This window comes from Zingiber officinale, chromosome 1A (assembly GCF_018446385.1).
Source record: "Zingiber officinale cultivar Zhangliang chromosome 1A, Zo_v1.1, whole genome shotgun sequence".
In the NCBI taxonomy this organism is placed as follows: domain Eukaryota; kingdom Viridiplantae; phylum Streptophyta; class Magnoliopsida; order Zingiberales; family Zingiberaceae; genus Zingiber; species Zingiber officinale.
The window spans coordinates 193,670,855-193,691,730 of NC_055987.1; the positions used below are offsets into that span (position 1 = coordinate 193,670,855).

A 20,876-nucleotide genomic window follows, 5' to 3' on the forward strand; every position below is an offset into this window, starting at 1 on the left:
AACATAATTCAAGAATATCTATGAAACATCAACCCAATCTAAGGTACCCGAAATTCACAAGATATAGAAGCTAAATAAAACAATAACATGATTGAGAACATGCCTTAAGTGCTTAGCTCCTAACTCCTTGTCTTCCCTTGAAGCTCTAGCACCGGTGGAGAAACAAAAGGGGGGAGGGAACCTTCTTAGGGTCGGCAGCAATATCCAAGGTGAGACTTTTGAGGGGATGGTTTAAATAGAAGAGGGAGCTTATGACCTTGTCTTCCTTTTTATATACTAAGTCATTAGTTGCACTAATTATATTACTTTCATACATATTTATATCCATATACTAATTTCATATTTATATATACACGTTCCATTAAATTTATATTATATATATAATACATCATTTATATTAGTCATTACTTTGTGTGTGTATATATATATATATATATAGGGGCGGATTTACATTAGAGCCCGAGGGGGCCACGACCCCCCCAAATTTTTAAATAATATTATTTTTATATAGATTTTTTTTATTTTATTAATATATATTATTTGGCCCCATAATGTATAGTTGTCTATGGTTGCTCTAATGGTAAGATTATGTTTTCTTCAAACATGCATCTCAAGTTCAAATCCTTGTTGGATTGAATTTTAATTTTTTTTCTCCTTTATATTCCACATTCTAACTAAATATATTTTTCCCTTTATATTTCACATTCTAACTAAATATATAGTAAGTTTGGAAAGATCATTATAATATAATATATTTAACTAAATATATAATATTCATGAAAATTTGAAGAGATCATTATAATATGTTTAATAATTATTTTCGTTATTTAATATTCGGCCTTGTCTAAAATCCTGGATCCGCCCCTACATATATATATATATATATATATATATATATATATATATATATATATATATATATTTATATATATATCCTATTCATATTTCCATTATTTATGCTATATACTTTATATGTCCTATATTCTTTATATGGATCAAAATTTTCTATATATATATAATATTATGTATGTAACTTGTAGTAAATATGGAAATAAATATAATTCTCATATTAAATGTTTTAGTTATTATCTACATATTTCTTATATACATATTATATTGCATATTAGATTACGTTTATAATTCCTATATACATATATCACATTATAATTTCTTATATACACATTTCTAACCATATAATTTATTTCATATATTTTATATTATACATAATATATTATTTATATTTTGTTTCCATATTTACTACAAGTTACATACATAATATTATATATATATATATTCTTATTCTTATTTAATTATATATAGTGTATTATATATAATATATCCTATTATTTTCTTAATTGATTAATCTAAATTCCATAATTATATGTTAACTTAATTAATTTAAATCTATCTATATTAATAAATTTTTAATTAAATTGAATGAACAATGAAATATGACAATGAAATACTTTGCATGTTTAATTTTTACAACAATTGAACTTTTTATTTCAGCCGTCAACATCTATATCAATTCATTTTGGATTTTGGGCCCAACATAAGTGTAATGTATATGTCTTTCTTGAACATGCCAAAGATGTTCCTTCAAATCAAATTCAACAATCATTTCAATTAGCTGCAAAAAGTTCCATTATTCTCAACATAAAACTTCTTATTATCTCCCCAAAGTGTCAAGTTATTTTTCGTAATTCTTTGCACAACTACAATTATTCTCTTCAATACCTATTTCCAATGTTCTCTTTTTGTTAATTGCTACTTGGATATTTTCATCAATTATTTTTTTTCTTTCAAAGTCTTCTTTCTAATTCAATCCAACTAGTCATGCAATCAATATGATATTTACTAGTTTCATGAAGATTGAGACTCGACTAATATTCTTCCAATCTTTGTATCCTTCGTTAGCCAGATGACCAAGTTTCATTATGGTTCTTTGAGTCTTGAATTGCAACAAAAATAGAAGATCTTGTCCATATAAATAGAATACACTAACCATTTTCTGTCACTTTTCTCACCATTTGACAATTGCTTCTTATAATGTGATGGATTGAAGTGTCTTCCGGTGTTATCAAGAGGAAACAAAATACCATCATCTTTTTTAGGACCTCTTTCAACTAGAAAGTCCCTAATATTTTAAAATGTATCCCAATTTTCTAGATCATCAACATTTAAAGGAAACAAGATTTTTTTTATTTATATCTACTTCACTGTTATTTTTAAGCATATTGACTTCACCTTTATCATTTTCATATTGTTTTGAATTTTCATTGTGAAGTTCATTCAATTCATTATGTTTCTGATCATTCAACTTATTATCAGTACCATCCTGATTTACTTGTTCTACTACTTCTGTTTGCTCAGCTTTTTAGCTGCTAGTGAAATACTTATTAAGACTTCTTACTTGATTTTGAATTAAAACTTCTTCCTTTTATTTTTTCTTCCTTTTTCTCACTCCAAACAATTGTTTTCTTATAGGAGGCATGTTTGCTAAAGGCCTAAATATTAATATGTATCAATAATTCATAGATTAAAATAGTTTCAACATCTAAATATAGGAAAAATTCATTAAATCATAATATATGTAAATACCAACATGCTAAATTATATCATATTTTTATCTAATCTTAAAACTACGGCGGACTTAAACAAAATGTTCATTGAGGGCTTGAACATTAGAAACATTCAACAAAAAAGTTGAAAATAATAAAAATCAGAGAAATTGTATGTCAATTAACATAGTTTTCCTATAAGTAATTAAGTTTATCTATCATTGGCATATTTAAAATCAAGCCGCATAAGCATTTCGATCGTGTTATCTTTAACCAGAGATGAAAGGTTGCTGAATTAAATAAGAATTCATAAGATTAATGATATTTGAGAGAGAGAAAGAAAGAAACAAAGTTGCATGATATATAAAAATAGAAAGAAAGTTACTATTTTTAAAGGATATGTTCCTTGAAGAGAGAAAGAGATCAACAAAACTTTGATTGTTAGAGAGATTAGCGTGACTCTTCTTCTTGCGGAAGAGATAAAGGAAGATATGCAAGCGATAGTTTTAGAGATCTTTTAAGAGCTGCACTTCATATGGATCTGTAGGGGTTCTATATTTAGATAAGTATATGTTTTAAAAAAAAAAAAATTAAGGCGCTTCTTAAGCGCCGGTCCCTGAGGTGGCTGCCTCGTGGGTCTTATAGAAGGTATTGTTGAATTTTGTTTTAAATTCAAAGTATTTTTTTTATAGTATTTTTAGTCTCACATTGCTAAGTGGAGAACCTTGGAAGGACTTATATAGGAAGCTCTTCCATCCTTGCTTAGCAATGATAAGGGGACCTACACGCATGCGCGGGCCAAGCCCAAATCGAGTGGATTTGGGGGGTTCGAGCCGGAAATCCATAAACCGGACATCACGTATTAATCGCGCAGGGGGGGTGCAAATCCCCAGCACGAGTCTGTTTTTGCTGGTTTGGTTCAGTCTGAACCAAACCAGAGTTTGGTTTTTCGGTTTTGTTCCGCGCGTGAGGAAGGGATCTCTATTCTTCACTCAAGCCTCGAGCTTTCTCCGTTCTCTGTGCGATTCATTCTGCACGGTTTTCTGCTTTCTTCTCATCGAGTTTTTCGCTGCTTTCTTGTCCTGAGGCTTGGTCTTCCGGCGATCTGAGGTTGGGTCCGAGTGTCGCGTCCGTTTTGGAGTGCACCTACGGACGAGATGAGCGGTTGTCGGATCTTGGGGGAATTTTGCTGGAGAGTCTTTGCACCGTAAGGCGGTAATAAATTCTCTAAGGACAGTCGGCATGCCGACACTTCAACCGGATAAATATATTTTAAACCCTAATCCTTTATTTATCTGTCTATTGCATGTTATTTTTTGTGCGAGTATAATACTGTTTATATTACTTTATTTTACAACAGGTCTGACTCGGCTTAGATTCATATTTCCTTATACACTATTGATTAGTTGGAATGCCACTCACTAATACTCATAAATCGTGTTTCATTCACATTTTTCCAACATCCACCGCCACTTTTGCTTGGCCGGAAGCATCAAATCTAGCCGCGCCAAGGCTCTCCTCCCCAATCACTACCGGAGCCAACCTAGATGATCTATTCGGACTGTGGGCTATGCCGACATCGTCATCCGGGCTACTCCCTTCTTCTCTTATGGTGTTTTTTTTTTCAAAGTAAACTTCAGATTTTTTTCATCTTGACTGCCATCAGCTACCCGGGCGCATGGCTCCGCCCTTGTCCCCAATCAACCTCTACCTCGTTTGGTACGGACTTTGGACTGCCGCCCAACAAGCCCTGCTGCGCGACTTCCTCTTCTCGCTTTTTGATCCTTCCAGTCCACCTCCATCCATTGCTCAGTGGTGATCCACAGTGGCGGCCCGCCCAGACCGGTACCAACATCTGCCGCCTCGTGGCCGTCGAGGCCGAGGCCTCCCTCCCACATTGCCAGGTTCACAAACTCACCGATGTGCATATGTAATCTATAAATATCGGTCTTGTTCCTTCCTATAGATTACTACTGCTCTTTTAGCCATAGTATTATTCTTCGTTGGTGATACTTTTTCTAGTTTCGTTAATCATGCTTTCGTCTCTATTCTGGATATCGAAGACAATGTTGCAGTGGCAGACTAATCACTCCTACTTACTTGCTACTTTAATATGCTAAGTTTTTGTTTGCTGAAGGGTCATTAAGGAATGCATTTTCTTGTCTGTTTTTTGTTTGAGGCGTGGTTCTACTAAGTTATAATCCTGCTGCGCCAATGGGCTCCTCTCCTCACTGACTCAGCTTTTCTGCATTCGTGCTTCTCGCCATCTTTTTTCAGACTGCACCCTTGGGATCTCACCTCACTGCCATGCTTCTCTGCTAAGTAGAACGACTTCTCCTCGAAAAGGGTAGTACGCTGCTTCTGTGCTTCTTTGTTCTCTCAATCTCGCTGGCTAGCTATGAAATTTAGACAATAGTAATTGATCCTGTCCGGAATCTGAGCCAGACGGACCACCGGGTGAGGTGAATGAAATGTTGACCGAGTCGCGACGTCCCGGAGGGGGTTATGCTGAGATGACTTCTACGTTGACCAAGTCTTCTGAAGTCCTTTGGTCAACGCTACCTGCAGCCAGTGACCGGGTCCCCCCGGTCCCTGATACCCCGAGGCTCGAGACAGATCCAACGAATGCATAAGTAACAAGCTAATAATATAATAATGAAATGAACGAGGGGCGAGTACAGAAAACATACCCTGGCCCAGGGGGCGCCCTCGGATGGGACGCTACTCGAGTTGTTGTGACCCGGAAGAGTAGACGACGCTCGATCAAGATGAAGGGCTGGATCTGACGACGCAAAGCCGAACGCGGAACGGAATCGAAAGACAAGCTGCAGGTCGGGATAAATCACCGGCACGCAAGCTGAGAGGTACTAGCGGCACGCAGGCCGTCAGATACTAGCAGCACGCAGACCGGAAGGTACTAGTGGCACACAAGCCGGGACACGAAATCATCACATAAACCGGAAAATGAGATCGGCACGCAGGCCGGGACACGAGATCGACACATAGACCAAGACACGAGATCGGTACACAGGCCGGGACACGACACACAGACGAGATCAACACATAAACTGGAACACAGTGCACAAGCTAGATAGGCGCGAAGACCCGAACATAGTAACGACACGAAGGCCGGAGACAATCTAAATGAAAGGAACCACGCAGAATGCTGGATCGTAATTAAACATGTATGACCGGATGGATCGGAGGGACACACACGGATGAGGACGGTCCGGAGGACATCGTCAACCGCCGAAAACGATGTTGCCTGGCTGTGGATGGCGTCGACCAACAGCAGAGGGGGCTGCGAGATGGATGAGTCTGCGGCAGCAACGCTGTGTCGACAATGGCCAACTGTGCATGGAGGAGAGGAAGCTACCAGCAGGTAGCTGCGAACGCCGGAAGGAAGAGGGAGACAGATATGAGGCGGCTCCGACGAGAGGAGAGGAGAGAGAGGAGCACCGGAGGGAAGCTAAGCGTGGGAGAGAAAGGCGTGTCTTCGTTTATGGTGTCTCGACGGCGGACGGAGGAAGGAGAGGAGCAGAGGTGGCGGTCGGCGCCGGCGCCGGCGAGGAAGAAGAGGACCAGCTGCGGTGCTGGCCGCGGGACGAGAGGAGGAGGAGATAGGCAATCATCGTCGGTGTCACAAGGGGGAGAGGAAGAAGAGCGGTGGCCCGTCTGTCCGGCAGCGGCGTCGTGAAGAGGAGGTGATGACCGAAGGCGAGGGAGAGTAGAGGAGAAGAAGAGGGGAGCGACCGACGGCTGTTGTCGGCGCCGGTCGAGGAGCGTGAGAGAAGGAGGAAAGCTCCCCGTGGTTACTGTTGGCGGCGGAAGCAGGGAAAAACCCGAAGTAGCCAAGCCCCCCTTCCATACGCCATCTACAGTGCCCTAAAAGGGCTTCTACAGTAAAATGACCAAATTACCCCTCTTCTTTCCTTTAACTACTCTTCTGTCCTATGTCATATTCAAATCACAAGCCTCCCCTTCAAGTCTAGTCGAAGGAGGCGCGAGCCCGACTGACTAGACTCAACCAAACTAAGAACAAAATCCCTCCTAAATGCAGAGTCTGATCGTCGTGTCGGGCGGGCAATCTATCGAATGCTAAATGAGAGACCGAGCAATACCGAGCAAGCGATCGATCGGAGGCCGAGCGAAAAATCAAACGATATCGAGCAGACGGTCGAGCGATGCTAATCAGACCGATCGGGCAATTATGTACATGCCAATCGAGAAGTAAAACACTAATGTCGATCGGACGATAGGGCGACAACCGAGCGGGTCAAGAGACGATGGGCAAGTGGTATCAAACGCGCAACCGAGAAAATGTCTACCGGGCTAGAGTAACCGCGATCGAGAAAAATGACGACCGAGCGACAGTAAATCACGACCTAGCCATAGAGAGACTGATGGACTAGCAAACCTGTGAGCGCGACCGAGCAAGTATCAACCGAGCGATAGTAAATCACGACTAAGCCATTGAATAAGGTCGACCTGGATCAAAAAATGCTGAGCGGATCGAAAAATGAAGGGTGAGTGGTGTCGAGCGTGCGATTGAGTGACAATAAATCACGACCGGGCGATTGAAAAAATGTCGACTGAGCGATAATAAATCATGACCGAGCAATAGAGAGAATGATGGACTAGCAGAGCCGTGAGCGCGACCGAGAAAAATACTGACCGAGCGTCAATAAATCGCGACCACGTAATAAAGAGAATGATGTGCGAGCAGAGTCGTGAGCGCGACCGAGAAAATGTCGACCGAGCGCTAGATGTGGGGCAATGCGATGAGGGAGATGCAAGGGACGAGTTCTGGGCAAAGCGACAAGTGAGGCAAGAGTGGTGAGTGCCGGGCATAGCGGAGATTGAGACGCGAATGGTGGGTGTCGGGAATAGCAGTGATTGAGACGCGAACGGTGGGTGTCGAGCAGAGTATTAAGTCGCGAACAATGAGTGCCGGGCAGAGCAGCAAGTGGAGCGGATGCGATGAGTGCCGAGCAAAGCGACAAGTGAGCGGTGAGTGCCGACCGAGTAACAGCGGTGAGCGAAACGTGCATGATCAGTGACGGGCAGACCGGCGAGTGGAGCGAGTATGATGAGTGTTGAGCATAGTGGCAAGTGAGCGATGAGTGCAGACTGAGAGGTCGTTAGGCATGAGAGCATGCTCACTTATAACTCGCACTGGGGCGAGAGTCTGGGACCCGACCTGCCGGTCGTTGGGCGTGAGAGCATGCTCACTTATAACTCGCACTGAGGCGAGAGTTTGGAGACGTGAGAGCATGCTCGCTTATAACTCGCACTGGGGCGAGAATCTGGGACCCGACTTGCCGGTCATTTGGCGTGAGAGCATGCTCACTTATAACTCGCACTAAGGCGAGAGTCTGGAGGCGTGAGAGCATGCTCACTTATAACTCGCACTGGGATGAGAGTCTGGGACTCGACCTGTCAGTCGTTGGGCGTGAGAGCATGCTTACTTTTAACTCGCACTGAGATGAGAGTCTGGAGGTGTGAGAGCATGCTCACTTATAACTCGCACTGGGGCGAGAGTCTGGGACCTGATCTGCCGATCATTGGGCGTGAGAGCATGCTCACTTATAACTCGCACTGGGGCGAGAGTCTGGAGGTCTAACCAGGAAATATTCTGGAGGTCTGACTAAGAAATGCTCTGGAGGCCTGACCAAGAAAGGCTCTGGAGGCCTGATCAGGAATTGATCTGGAGACCTGACCAAGAAATGCTTTGGAGGCCTGATGGTGTTAACCATTTTGCATGTCACGAGGCACTCCAAATTAATTAAAGTTGAAACTCATTAAAATATAAACAAGTGTTGTAGTAACGAGTCCCAAGTCGTATTTTTCTTTCCAAGGGTAACTAATAAGTGTGTTCAAACTCTAGAATTAATTCACATTGATTCCTCACTTCAACAAAGTTTATTTAGCATTCTCATCTATCAAACATCATGGAATCAATTTCTTCAACTACCCATTACAGTAACAATCAAACTCATAGCTTTGACCCCATTTAATAAACCAAACTACATACAATTCTCACTTACAACCATTTCATCAGTCAAGCTCAAGAATTCAGTCCCAAAAGCATTGAACAAAGGTAGTAATCTAAACATCAAATTAAGCATCCTACGGTTAGTCAAGATCATAGTCACAAAGATTAATTTGCTAACTAAATCACAAAACCCTACAAACAGTTAGTATCAGTATTACTAAACTAATCAGAAATTAGATCTAAAATTTGGGGGTTGAAAGCAAGAAATTGAAATCAGACACACAAATCTCAAACAGAAATTCAAATTACAAAGGAAATTATCAGATCTGTAGATCTGAGCATAGACATGGCAAATTCAGTAACATTCAAAAGTAAACAGAAACCCTAAAACATTCCTCAACCAAATCCCGGATCTTATCTTCTCCATTCTGCTGTGTAAACAAAAGTGCATCGGAAACCTCCCCTCAACACCCAACAGCTATCACCAAACTTCCAATTATTACCAGTAGATGCTCATCGTCCTTGGAAACCTCCCCTCGAACTCCTTATCACCTGATAATCCCAACAGCCGAAGAAACAGAGCTTAACTCTGTGAATGTGCAAACCGGATCAAATGGCCAATTCATCCAAGTTTTGCTGCGGAATGGAGAACGGAAACGGATCTAAGACTCAAAGAAACCTCCCTTTGAGCTCAGTTGGATGCGAAAATCGTTGTCCAAGAAACCTCCCTCAAACAAGATCGTAGCGGTGGAACAAAGCCGAGACGCACCGAGAAACCTCCCTCAACACTCTCTGATCGCCGGAAGATGGACGCCGGAAGCTCAAGATCGCCGTCGTTGAAGAAGAGGAAGATCTGGATCTGGAATCGGGAATGGGAACTCGGCGTCGCGGAGTAGAAGAGAAGAAGATGCACAGTGTCGCGAAAACGCCGAGCCCAAGCTACTGTAGCTTCTCACGCGGGTTTTTAAACCTCCTCAGTTTTGATCGGATGGCTGAGATGCTTCTGAGATAAATCAACGGTGAAAGATTGCCTAAAATCTAATCCAAGGGTATTGATCTTCATCGACGGTCCAGATCTACTCTCCCTTAGGTCGGATGGACCAGATCTTCAATGGATGGCCCAGATCTCTCCGATCTTCAACGGATGGTCCAAATTGATCCACAGCTTGATCACCTCGTTTAGCCTTAGAATCGAGCCCAAATGTGATCTGATTTGATCGGGTCCATGACCCTTTTGATGCCTACAAAATAAGAATCAAATATTAGCACCAAATACCATGAAAATTAACTAATTTACAATTAGGTCCAAAATCAAATGCAATATTGAGATATGATGTAAAATGTGAGATTAAGCTATGAAAATGTCATTAAAACATGCATTATGAATCAAGATAATATAGCCAAAATCATGGTTATCACCTGACCAAGAAATGCTCTGGAGGTCTGACCATGAAATATTCTAGAGATCTGACCAGGAATTAATCTGGAGGTCTAACCAAGAAATGTGTTGGAGATCTGACCAGGAATTAATCTGGAGGTCTGACCAAGAATTGATCTGGAGGTCTGACCCAGACTTGATCTGGAAGTCTGACCCAGACTTGATCTGGAGGTTTGACCAAGACTTGGTCTGGAAGATCAACCGAGCATTGATCTGGAAGTCCGATCGAGAGTTGGTCTGGAAGCTCGATCGAGAGATCGTTAGCGATACTCCGATCCGAGACCGGTGGTGATACCTTGGTCCGAGACCAGTGGCAATAACTCGACCTCGACCGGGGGAGGATAAGCCTTGAAATCCATAGAAGCAGAGCTCATAGCAATATGAGGGAGGAGAACCTTTATCATACCTGACCGCGGAGTGGTGTCGACCGACTAAGGATCTGTCTCGGTCCCTCAACTCCAAAATACCCGTGAAGTCAGGGAGAAAAATAGTGTCGATCCCGTGACTCCCAAATGTCTGCAGAGTCAGGGAGAGAATAATCTGAGCCCCGGTCGCCAAAGGAAGTGAAGCTCATACTCATATATAAGGTAACAGAGCCTGTAGCAATAGAAGGAAGCAGAACACCGCGGGTGAAGGGAGCAGAGCCTGTAAACGTAAAAGGACGCAAAACAGGTGGAGAATATAGAGCATGTAGTAATAATAGAGTGAAGTGTCTATAGCAGTAAAAGAATGCAGAACCCTATGGTGAAGGGCGCAGAGCCTGTAGCAGTAAGAGGATGCAGACCCTCATGGTGAAGGGTGCAGAGCCTGTAGCAGTAAGAGGATACAGACCCTCATGGTGAAGGGTACAGAGCCTGTAGTACACCTGATCGGGGAGCTGGGCCCTTGGTCCCTGATTGGAGAGTAAAGCCCCTAACCTGTAATCATAGAGTGAGGCCCTAGATCCTGATCGGGAAGTCGTACTACGAGTCAATGATCGGGGAGCTGTGTCCCTAGTGTAAGAGCGGAGAGTTGTGTCCCTAATGTATGAGTGGGGAGCTGGACCCCTAGTGTCCGATCAAAAATCGAATGCCCTAGTCTTTGATCAAGTACTAGGATCTTACTCTCTTATCAGGGAGCTATAACAGCTTCTATAATCGTAAAAAGGGAGTAGAGCTGATAACGTACTTGATCGGGGAGTCGTGCCAACCGGCTAAGGGTTTGTCTCGGTCCCTTGACTCCTGAATACCCGTGGAGTCAGGGAAAAAACATAATGGGAAAACTAACCTATCGGACAGCTGAAGCTCCACTCGATCCCTCAACTCCCGAATACCCGTGGAGTGAGGATAGAAGATAATATGTCTGTCGGGATCCTCCGGGACTGTGATAATGGCAGAGAACCTCCCGACGTCGTCCATCTTCACGTTCCAGAACAGGTGAAGGAGATTCCCACAGACGACGCCAAATTTGATCCTGTCCGGAATCTGAGTCAGACGGACCGCCGGATGAGGTGGATGGAATGTTGACCGAGTCGCGACGTCCCGGAAGGGGTTATGCTAAGATGACTTCTACGTTGACCAATTCTTCTAAAGTCCTTTGGTCAATGCAACCTGCAACCAACGACCAGGTCCCCTTGGTCCCTGATACCCCGAGCCTCGAGGCAGATCCAACGAATGTATAAGTAACAGGCTAATAATATAATAATGAAATGAACGAGGGGCGAGTACAGAAAACATACCCTGACCCAGGGGGCGCCCTCGGATGGGACGCTACTCGAGTTGTCGTGACCCGGAAGAGTAGACGACGCCCGATCAGGATGAAGAGCGGGATCTGACGACGCAAAGCCGAACGTGGAACAGAACCGGAAGACAAGCTGCAGGTCGGGATAAAACACCGGCACGCAGGTCGGGAGGTATTAGTGGCACGCAAGTCGGGACACGAAATCAGCACATAAATCAAAAAACGAGATCGACACGCAAGCCAGGACATGAGATCGGCACGTAGGCCGAGACACGAGATCGGCACACAGGCCGGGACACGACACAAAGACGAGGTCAACACATAAATTGGAACACAGTGCACAAGCTAGATAGGCGCGATGACCCGAACACAATAACGACACGAAGGCCGGAGACAATCTAAATGAAAGGAACCACGCGGAATGCTGGACCGTAATTAAACATGTATGACCGGATGGATCGGAGGGACACATACTGATGAGGATGGTCTGGAGGACATCGTCAATCGCCGAAGACTGATGTTGCCTGTCTGTGGATGGCGTCGACCAGCAACAGAGGGGGCTGCGAGATGGATGAGTTTGCGGCGGCAATGCTGTGCCGACGATGGCCAACTGCGAGAGGAGGAGAGGAAGCTACCAGCAGGTAGCTGCGAACGCCGGAAGGAAGAGGGAGACGGATCTGAGGTGGCTCCGGCGAGAGGAGAGGAGAGAGAGGAGCATCGGCGGGAAGCTAAGCGTGGGAGAGAAAGGATTGTCTTCGTTTCTGGTGTTTCGGCGGCGGACGGAGGAAGGAGAGGAGCGGAGGTGGCAGCCGGCGGCGGCACCGGCGAGGAAGAAGAGGACCAACTGCGGTGCTAGCCGCGGGACGAGAGGAGGAGGAGATAGGCGATCGTCGCTGGTGTCGCAAGGGGGAGAGGGAGAAGAGCGGTGGCCCGTCTGTCCGGCAGCGGCGTCGTGAAGAGGAGGTGATGACCGAAGGCGAGGGAGAGTAGAGGAGAAGAGGAGGGGAGCGACCGGCGGCTGTCGTCGGTGCCGGTCGAGGAGTGTGAGAGAAGGAGGAAAGCTCCCCGTGGTTACTGTTGGCGGCGGAAGCAGGAAAAAACCCGAAGCAGCCAAGCCCCCCTTCCATACGCCGTCTACAGTACCCTAAAAGGGCTTTTACAGTAAAATAACCAAATTGCCCCTCTTCTTTTCTTTAACTACTCTTCTGCCCTATGCCATATCCATATCAGTAATTATGTTAGTATGTTTGAATTTTGAACAATGCATTGTCTAGAGATCTCTAGTGCGTTTCCTTGCTCCAGTATGAATTCCAAATTAAAGCTTATTGAGATTTAACAACATCTTTCTTTGTCTATATGCTTTTTGTTCTTGCCATGAAAAAGCAAGATTTGTTGTTTTTGTTCGATCGTTTGGTCTTCAATGTCATACATATTCATTTTCTCTTTAAACTTTGTCATACTAATTAAAGCACAGACACAAACAATTGATATTGTAGGGTTACAAAAGTCCTGTATCTTATATTTATTAATTCCTCATTGATGTTAATTTCACAACAGACCTAATCCAGGGCCCGAATGAAGATAAGTTGGACCATCAATCACTAAAAGATACACAAACTCAAGGAAGGTTTGTTTTGCTGCAAAATTGAATAGAAGCAAGTTGAGCCTTATCATCCTTCAATTAGATGCTAAGGTTAGCGGATTAACAAATAACTAAGGTTAGATGCTAAGTTGAGCCTTATATTAACAGATTGCAAAGATGATAGGTTGACACAATTACAATGATTGCTTCCATATTGTTAACAAATAGAAAATATGACTATAACCTCCAAACAACAGATATGCAACAATTGCTAGACTATAACTGTAATGAAGAAAATGAATAACTAAACTTAGGCTAGATTACCAAAAATATTTTTTTTTTATTTTCAATCAAGCACCTAATGCTATAAATACGAGACATTATAGTTAGATCCTGCAATGCGTTCCTTCCGGAGAACAACCTAGTATTAGTACAATAATTTAATGAATCTATTCATTGAACATTTGTCATAGTTTTAACACTAATTAGTAACCTAACGCAATCCTCCTCCTTTATCCGGGCTTAGAACCGATCATGACTGATTCATTATGGATGGAATTTGCTACCGTGTAATAATCAATTTAGAAAATTCTATAACCATAAATAGTAACTTTAATCAATTGTTATACTTCATAATTGATTAAACTATTTTTTAAAAATAAAAATAAAAAACCTTCTATGATAAAAAAAATTTACTGCTCTCCGCATGATGTAGAATTGGTATTTGAAGATATGAATATAATTAGAAGAACTAGATGAATACATGTGACCTTATTCTATGTTATTATGAGCTTTCTAAATCTATCAATCGATTTTGACAAAAATCGACTGATGGATCTAGAGAGCTCCGAATGATATAGAACAAGATCTTATGTGCTCATTTAATTCTCTTGGTTATATCCATACTCTCAAACATCATTTCCATATGTCATATTGAGAGCAAGGAATTTTTGAATAAGAATATGTTTAAAAAATTTGATTCATATTTAAAAATTCACTACTCTCAATATGGTATATCATATTGATGTTTGAAGACATGAATATAATCAAGAATACTAGACGAGCACAATCGATTAATATACTAAAAAAGCTTGAAATGACATATAGGTTATATGTACTCATCTAATTCTCTTGATTATCATTAATTCGATACATCGTATTAAGAGTAATAAATTTTTAATCAGAAAAGAAAAATTAATTTTTTTCCAAATTTTTAATCGATTACCGCATGTTAGTAACTTTAATTCATCGTAACAAACCCCCAAAGCGTAGCACAGACGGTGGGCGCATGGTATTTCTGACGTAATGACCAGGGGTCGATTTTCAGGAATTGACGACCTGAGGTTTATCCCGCCATGCGCCTATGACATGTATACCTGTATGAACCTCCCTCTATATCCGCTAAGGTAGCGGATCTACCTTTTTTAATTCATCATAACAATGTAAACGAACGACAAAATCGATACTGAATACACAATTTGGATATTTACCTACGTGATTTAGATAATATAAAATTTAAACTCATATATAATTCTTTAACATGTCTGAATTTATTCAAACGAATAGTCGATAACAATACATACTCGATCAGTGCAGTCAACAGACATGAACGCAGAAACTATTTGCAATATTTCCACTAAATCTCTTACTACATCAACACTACAAAACATAGCCTCCCACCATTTATTCATTTACAACTCATGTTCTCTAGCTGAGTCCTCCAATAGGACTCATGTAGTCGTGATACAATTGCTCAATCCCTTGGACATGTGACTTGCAAAACTCCTTGCATAGCTCTTTTGGGTTGGTTTCCTTCTCCCGCGAGCTAACATAAAGATGGTACATTATCCATAAGCAATCAAGTCGAACCAATTCAGGAGATGAACATATGATGTACTAACATTGAACAAGACAACTCTCTAACATTTTCAAGTAAATAAACATTTTGACAATTCTTCTTGTTGGATATATATTCAATGCCCTCAGATGCACATTGTCCTCGCATTAAGTGATCAAGATGGCAGCACAAGGAAAATAAATCATTAACAAAAGTAGACTTGACTCAAGCAGGTTGTAGCTCCAGTGGGCTACAATTATTACTGAAACTACTCTAGAAAATTACTTCCTGTCTGCAAGGCCTGCGCACCTGCACAACACTCTTTCCAGTTCTATCACCCATTTATTTCCAACTTCACAGAATATTTCCATCTACTGTTATGGGGGTTATTAGCCATTTCTTTCTAGTGTTCTCTTCCCCTTCAGCCACTCACATTTCCAGCTTTTGAAATAGCACTCGGTAAACGTCTGATTAGATGATATTTTTCTTTCAGTTTAAGTTGGTAACAAAGTTTGAGCCATTCTATTGTGTATGGCAAATTTCCTTAGGACTTGCATTGACAGTAGTATTCCGTTGAGCCATTGTTTTCCAGCTGATTTTTCAAGCACTTATCTTTTGTAATCCATAGACCGTTACAATGATTGAGCAACTCTTGACAAAAGTAGATCATAGGAGTTTTTGTTTTTCTATCATGTGTCAAGTTATTCTGAAGTTATGCGAACCACATATTACATGAACAAATTTATGTACAGCACTTGTGCTAATCGAATGGTAAAACTCAAAATGTCCTACATGTTCTTGTCATGGCACAAAAACAGTAATTCAAGCACCTAAGATTCCCAAGTATACAAAAGCACATTAAAGCAATAGCAAGCTTGTTCGTTCAGTTGTCGGTAATAAAATGTTCCAGGGCAATAAAACATCAGCAACTGTAGTACACTCAAATTAAGATCCAAATGCCAACAGGATTCCAAAAAAATGGTTCATATACTGGCTCCTACATTCGACCCAAATTACACTGCAACAAACAAAAGAAAGCCATAAAGTTTCTAAAGAAAGCCACTGATCTACCTACTGACATCTCAATGAATCCAATCAAAAGACAATTTTTATGTAATAGCCACATAGAATTTTAATGTCTGATCAGGAATAGTCAGAGATAATGTAGTATTAAAGGGGAACAAGCATTAAAAATATATTACTTGCCAACTCAGTACATGCTAAACATTTTCAACAGAGATAGAGTGAAATAATCAAGACGGCATGAATCAGAAAATTACCACTGAACTATATATGTGAGCACATGATCTTCCCAAGCATTAGCAACTGCAGTGTGTGATATATAGGATTCTAATTGAATCATGAAAGATTCAGATAATGATGCTTTACAACATATAAACACTAGTAATTATTCCTACAACACCTCCGGAATCCTAAGTTATATATATAAATTTTTTTTGTTACTTTCAGGCGTAAGATATGAAGTAAAGAAAGCAACTGCAGATTCAGTAACTAACCTATGTTTGCTTGAAGGAAGCATTCCAAGAATTGATGGAGTGCGATAGTAAATTGTGTTCAAGAAAATTGATTTGCGTTTTGCAGAGTGAGAGCCAATTCCATGGCGTTCTTTCTCGTCTTCTGGTTCAGGTCGCAGAACAAGAGAGAGCAAAGCTGCAAACCGCCTTCTTCAATGGCCTCCAAGGCCATGCCTTTGCTCTCCGAACACACCAAGTTGAGCGCCAAGAGGCCGTGCTCGATGGCCCTCGGGCTCCCTGCTCTTAAGGCCTCAACCAATGCCTTCACGAATCCGATCGTCTTCCGCATCTCATCCTTCCCTTCGCGGCACTTGGCAAGGAGACCCAGGACTCGGACCGCCCTCTCAGAGCCCTCGCGCACGAGGCGCACAAGCGGAGGCACAGCGCCGGCGCGCACGGCTCTACGCCGGTTATCCGCGAACTTGCACAGCTCGTATAGGGCAGTGGTCGCCTCCCGCCGCTCCCGCGCGTCGCCGTCGCGGAGGAGCGCAGCGAGTCGCGGGATCGCGAACGGGTGGGCTCCGATGGTGGCCTTGTTGACCTCGACGACCGCGAGGCTGGTGAGGAGCGTGGAGGCGAGGGCGGATGAGGAGGAGCAACCGGGGGATAGGGCGGTAACAACGGGGTCGAGGGCACCCTCAGCGACGAGTCCGAGGCGGGCGTCGTCGCCGTCGAGAGAGAGGTGGAGGAGGGCACGGAGGGAGAGGTCCTGGAGGTCTGGGCGGTCGGTGGCAGCGGCGTGGCGGAGGAGGACGGCGACAGCGCCGGAGTCGGTGACGAGGCGGCGGCCGGCGGCGCCCCCACACTGCGCAAGGCGGAGAACGGATGAGAGGGAGGCAACGTCTGAGGGGAAGGAGAGACAGGCGAGGAAGGTGAGGGTGGAGGCCGGTGCGGCGGAGTGGGGAGGGCGGCGGGCGTCGAGGAAAGAGGAGATGAGGCTGCGAAGGGCGTAGTTAGGGATGAGAGAGGGGGAGGGGGGAAGAGGGAGGTTGGTGACTGGGCAGGTGCGGTTGCCGGAGTCGAGCCAGCGCTGGATGGAGTGGCGGTCGAAGGTGTGACCGGAGGAGAGGATGACGGGGTCGGTCATGACCTCGAGAGAAATCGGGCACCGGAAGTCCTCCGGAAACTCCTCCACCACTTCCATGGATAAAAGAGCGAGTTTTGAAGCGACGGCGGAGGCGGAGGCGGAGGCGGAGGAGGGTAATTAATAGATTCCAGAAGATGCAGTAGAGACGAAAGAAGAAAGAGGACTACGCTGAAGGTTTTGGAAGGAAAGGAAAGGAGAGGAAAGGAAGGGAAGGGAAGGGAAGGGAAGGGAGTTAATGGGGAAGATAAAATAAATAATACAATGACCAAAATGCCATCGCCTCTAAAAACCCTTTTTAAATTAATCACTATATATTAATTCAATTTTTGTCTTTTAGTATAGTATATGTACGGATTTATTTATTTATTCATTTTTTTTTAAAATTTTGCTTCAATAATTCAAAGCCTTGTAGATTGGCGGATCAGCTGCCCGTTGTTGGTGATCTTCGTCCATAAAAGTCAAACGATCGTGAAAGAAAAATCAACAATTAAAAGATTCGGCAAAGATTTGTCAACGGGGATCGGTCAAAGTCGTACATAAAATACTAAAATTAAGGGAAAATAAATGTCACCGATCGATCAATAAACTTGCTGCGAAATCTATCTAAAACTACATTGGCAGGGAATAATATAAGAATGTATCGCCTTTGACCTTTTTTTAAATCGCTGATAACTTTTCTTGTGGTAACTAAGAGATGATGCCGCGTGCCATTTTTTTAAAACCAATTGGTGGATTACTGGAGTAGTTTATCGGTCAAATTTTATTAATCTTTAAAGATTTAATTACCTAGTTTCCGGGATTGTTCACCGTGTATAATTTATTCAGCAAAAAGGTCAGCAGATTGAAGTTGACAAGATAGAAAATAGTGGAAGCCAAGTCGTATTTCACGGCCATGAATAATTTTCGTTGACTCGTGAATGCGATATGGTTGACTTTGTGGTGGACCTATCTCGAGCTCAATTCACTCGCTTGGTCTGCCTGACTCCGGTTTATAACTTTCTAATAAAATTGTATATTGATTTCTCGAGACATGAATATTCTACTCACAATTATTAGTGTGTCATAATTATTGAAGTAGTGAAGTTGTCGTCGTTCGTGTAATCATATTCGAATCAAGATTAATCAGTTTGACTAAGTTTTGATTGATTCAAGTTTGAATTTCGATATTTGATAATGTGTAAGAGAAAAGTTAAATAGGTTAAGAAAGGACTAGATATTTGATTGGGAAAATTATAACGGAAGGTTAGACAATGAAAAGTTCTAACTGAAAATTAGAAAAGTCAGTAAATAACTTAGTTAAAAATTAGGTAATAGAAGTCTTAGTGGGTCTAAGTAATGGAATACCTAGTTGGAAATTATGTAATAGAAGTCCTAGTACGGCTACACAAGATGAAAAGTCTAAGTGGATCACTAGATTAGATACTTAGTATGAGATAAAAATCTAAGCAGATCAAAGGTTGATTAGACACTTGACGAAAAAGTTCTGACAAGTCAAGATTGACTGGATATTAATCAATGGAAAATCCCAACAGGTCACGAATGATTAGATGTTGCGTAGATATCATACAAGATATGAATTCAGCTTGTTCAGAGTTATCAATAGATTAGTGAGAGACACCAATCGATTGATAAACCTTAAACTTGAAATTTCAAGTTTAAGTTTGGAAAATTGATTGGCCCAAAGCAATCGATTAAGTCATTCGATTGGGACCCTTTTCGTGAGAGAACAGAAAGTGTTGGTCCCCTTGGTGGCCGGTTAGAGGGGGTGAATAGCCTAAAATAAAAATAAAACATTTCTCGTCTTTTCAAGCTAAATTAAGAAATACTTGCATAAAAAGAAACTTAATTAAAGAAAGAAAGTGGCAGATCGCTTACTTGATTACAACGTAAGTAGTTGTTAATCCAAGTTAAGTAAAGCTCACTAAAAATCTCCTTCAGGCAGAGAAGCCTCTTACAATAGTTGAATCACTCAATTATAAAGTTAACCAGAAAGAGAATTGATTACAAGTATTATTGTTTAGTTTCTGGGATTAGGGTTGTATTTATAGCCCTGATTAGGGTGGCTGGAAGGGTTCTAGGGGCTTGGACGTTGATAGAACTTTATCCTGATTGCAACGAATTGTGCCACATCGTGATTTGATAGAATTTCTGGTCCGAGCGGCCGGAAGGATTCCCAGGGGTCTTCTGGACCAGGGGAGACCCTACAAGCTCATTGGTGGGGTGAACTAGACCTGTTTAATATGTGGAGTACAGTACACCCTACTAATAAACGAGCAGAGGTTCATAACTGATCCAGAGATTATGACCAAAGGATCCCTGCCCTCTTTAGATATATCTATCAGTTCTAGACACATTTATTTTTTATTTTTTTTTCCGATCTTCAACGAATCCAAATCCGTGACAAATTCATGGATTCGTTGTAAATTTGACGACAAATCCTTGGATTCATCCCAAAATTAATGATGAATCCATGGAATTATCGCAAAGTGGTAAAAAAAAATGTGTCACAAAATTGGCAAAGCATTCATTTTTTTCCAATCTTTGATGAATCCAATGATTCGTTGTTAAATCTGTGACAAATTCATGGATTCGTTGCAGATTTGGCGGTAAATCCTTAGTTTCAAAGAATCCATGGATTTGTCGCAAAGTGGTAAAAAAAAATTTTAAAAAAAAATGTGTCACACAATTGGAGACGCATTTATTTTTTATTTTTTATTTTTTTAATCAATCGGTAACAAATCTATATTCATAGAATTGACTATATCAATTCCATATACTTCCGTCACAAATTCTTAATTAGTTGTAGAGTTTATAATGAACATCATTTTCGCTACAAAATTTGTAATGAATATAGAATTCGCCATAGATTTTGCAGTGAATATTTATAATTTCATCATTAATTGACAGTGAATTTTGTAATTAAATTTTATTTGTTGTTAATTTGTGATGAAACTCTTGTATTACTAATTAACAATAATTTCTTCAAAACTTGTTACAGATCTGGGGTGAAAAAATTTTATCCCTGAATTTCGTCACTTTTGTAGCGTGGTTTATCAAATGGAATGGCAAGATAAATTCACCTTCTCATCTGATTGACAAGTATTCAGGCATTTATTCAGTAG

At 41.7% G+C, this 20,876-nt stretch overlaps 2 protein-coding genes across 2 annotated transcripts; both read right to left on the reverse strand.

Annotated features, from left to right (window-relative positions):
- Positions 1–8,680: 8,680 nt before the first annotated feature.
- On the reverse strand, positions 8,681–12,840 carry LOC122009131. Its single transcript, XM_042565149.1, has 4 exons — positions 12,495–12,840; positions 12,188–12,441; positions 11,712–11,846; positions 8,681–9,797 (listed from the first exon to the last, which is right to left on the reverse strand). Exons 1-4 carry the CDS (start codon positions 12,838–12,840, stop codon positions 9,633–9,635), a joined length of 900 nt encoding a protein of 299 aa, XP_042421083.1. The 3' UTR covers positions 8,681–9,632.
- Positions 12,841–14,833: 1,993 nt separating this feature from the next.
- LOC122038999 (U-box domain-containing protein 8-like) lies at positions 14,834–17,976 on the reverse strand. The gene is made up of 2 exons (XM_042599004.1): positions 16,650–17,976; positions 14,834–15,120 (listed from the first exon to the last, which is right to left on the reverse strand). The coding sequence occupies exon 1, from the start codon at positions 17,809–17,811 to the stop codon at positions 16,708–16,710; it is 1,104 nt and encodes a 367-aa protein (XP_042454938.1). The 5' UTR covers positions 17,812–17,976; the 3' UTR covers positions 14,834–15,120; positions 16,650–16,707.
- Positions 17,977–20,876: the final 2,900 nt, after the last annotated feature.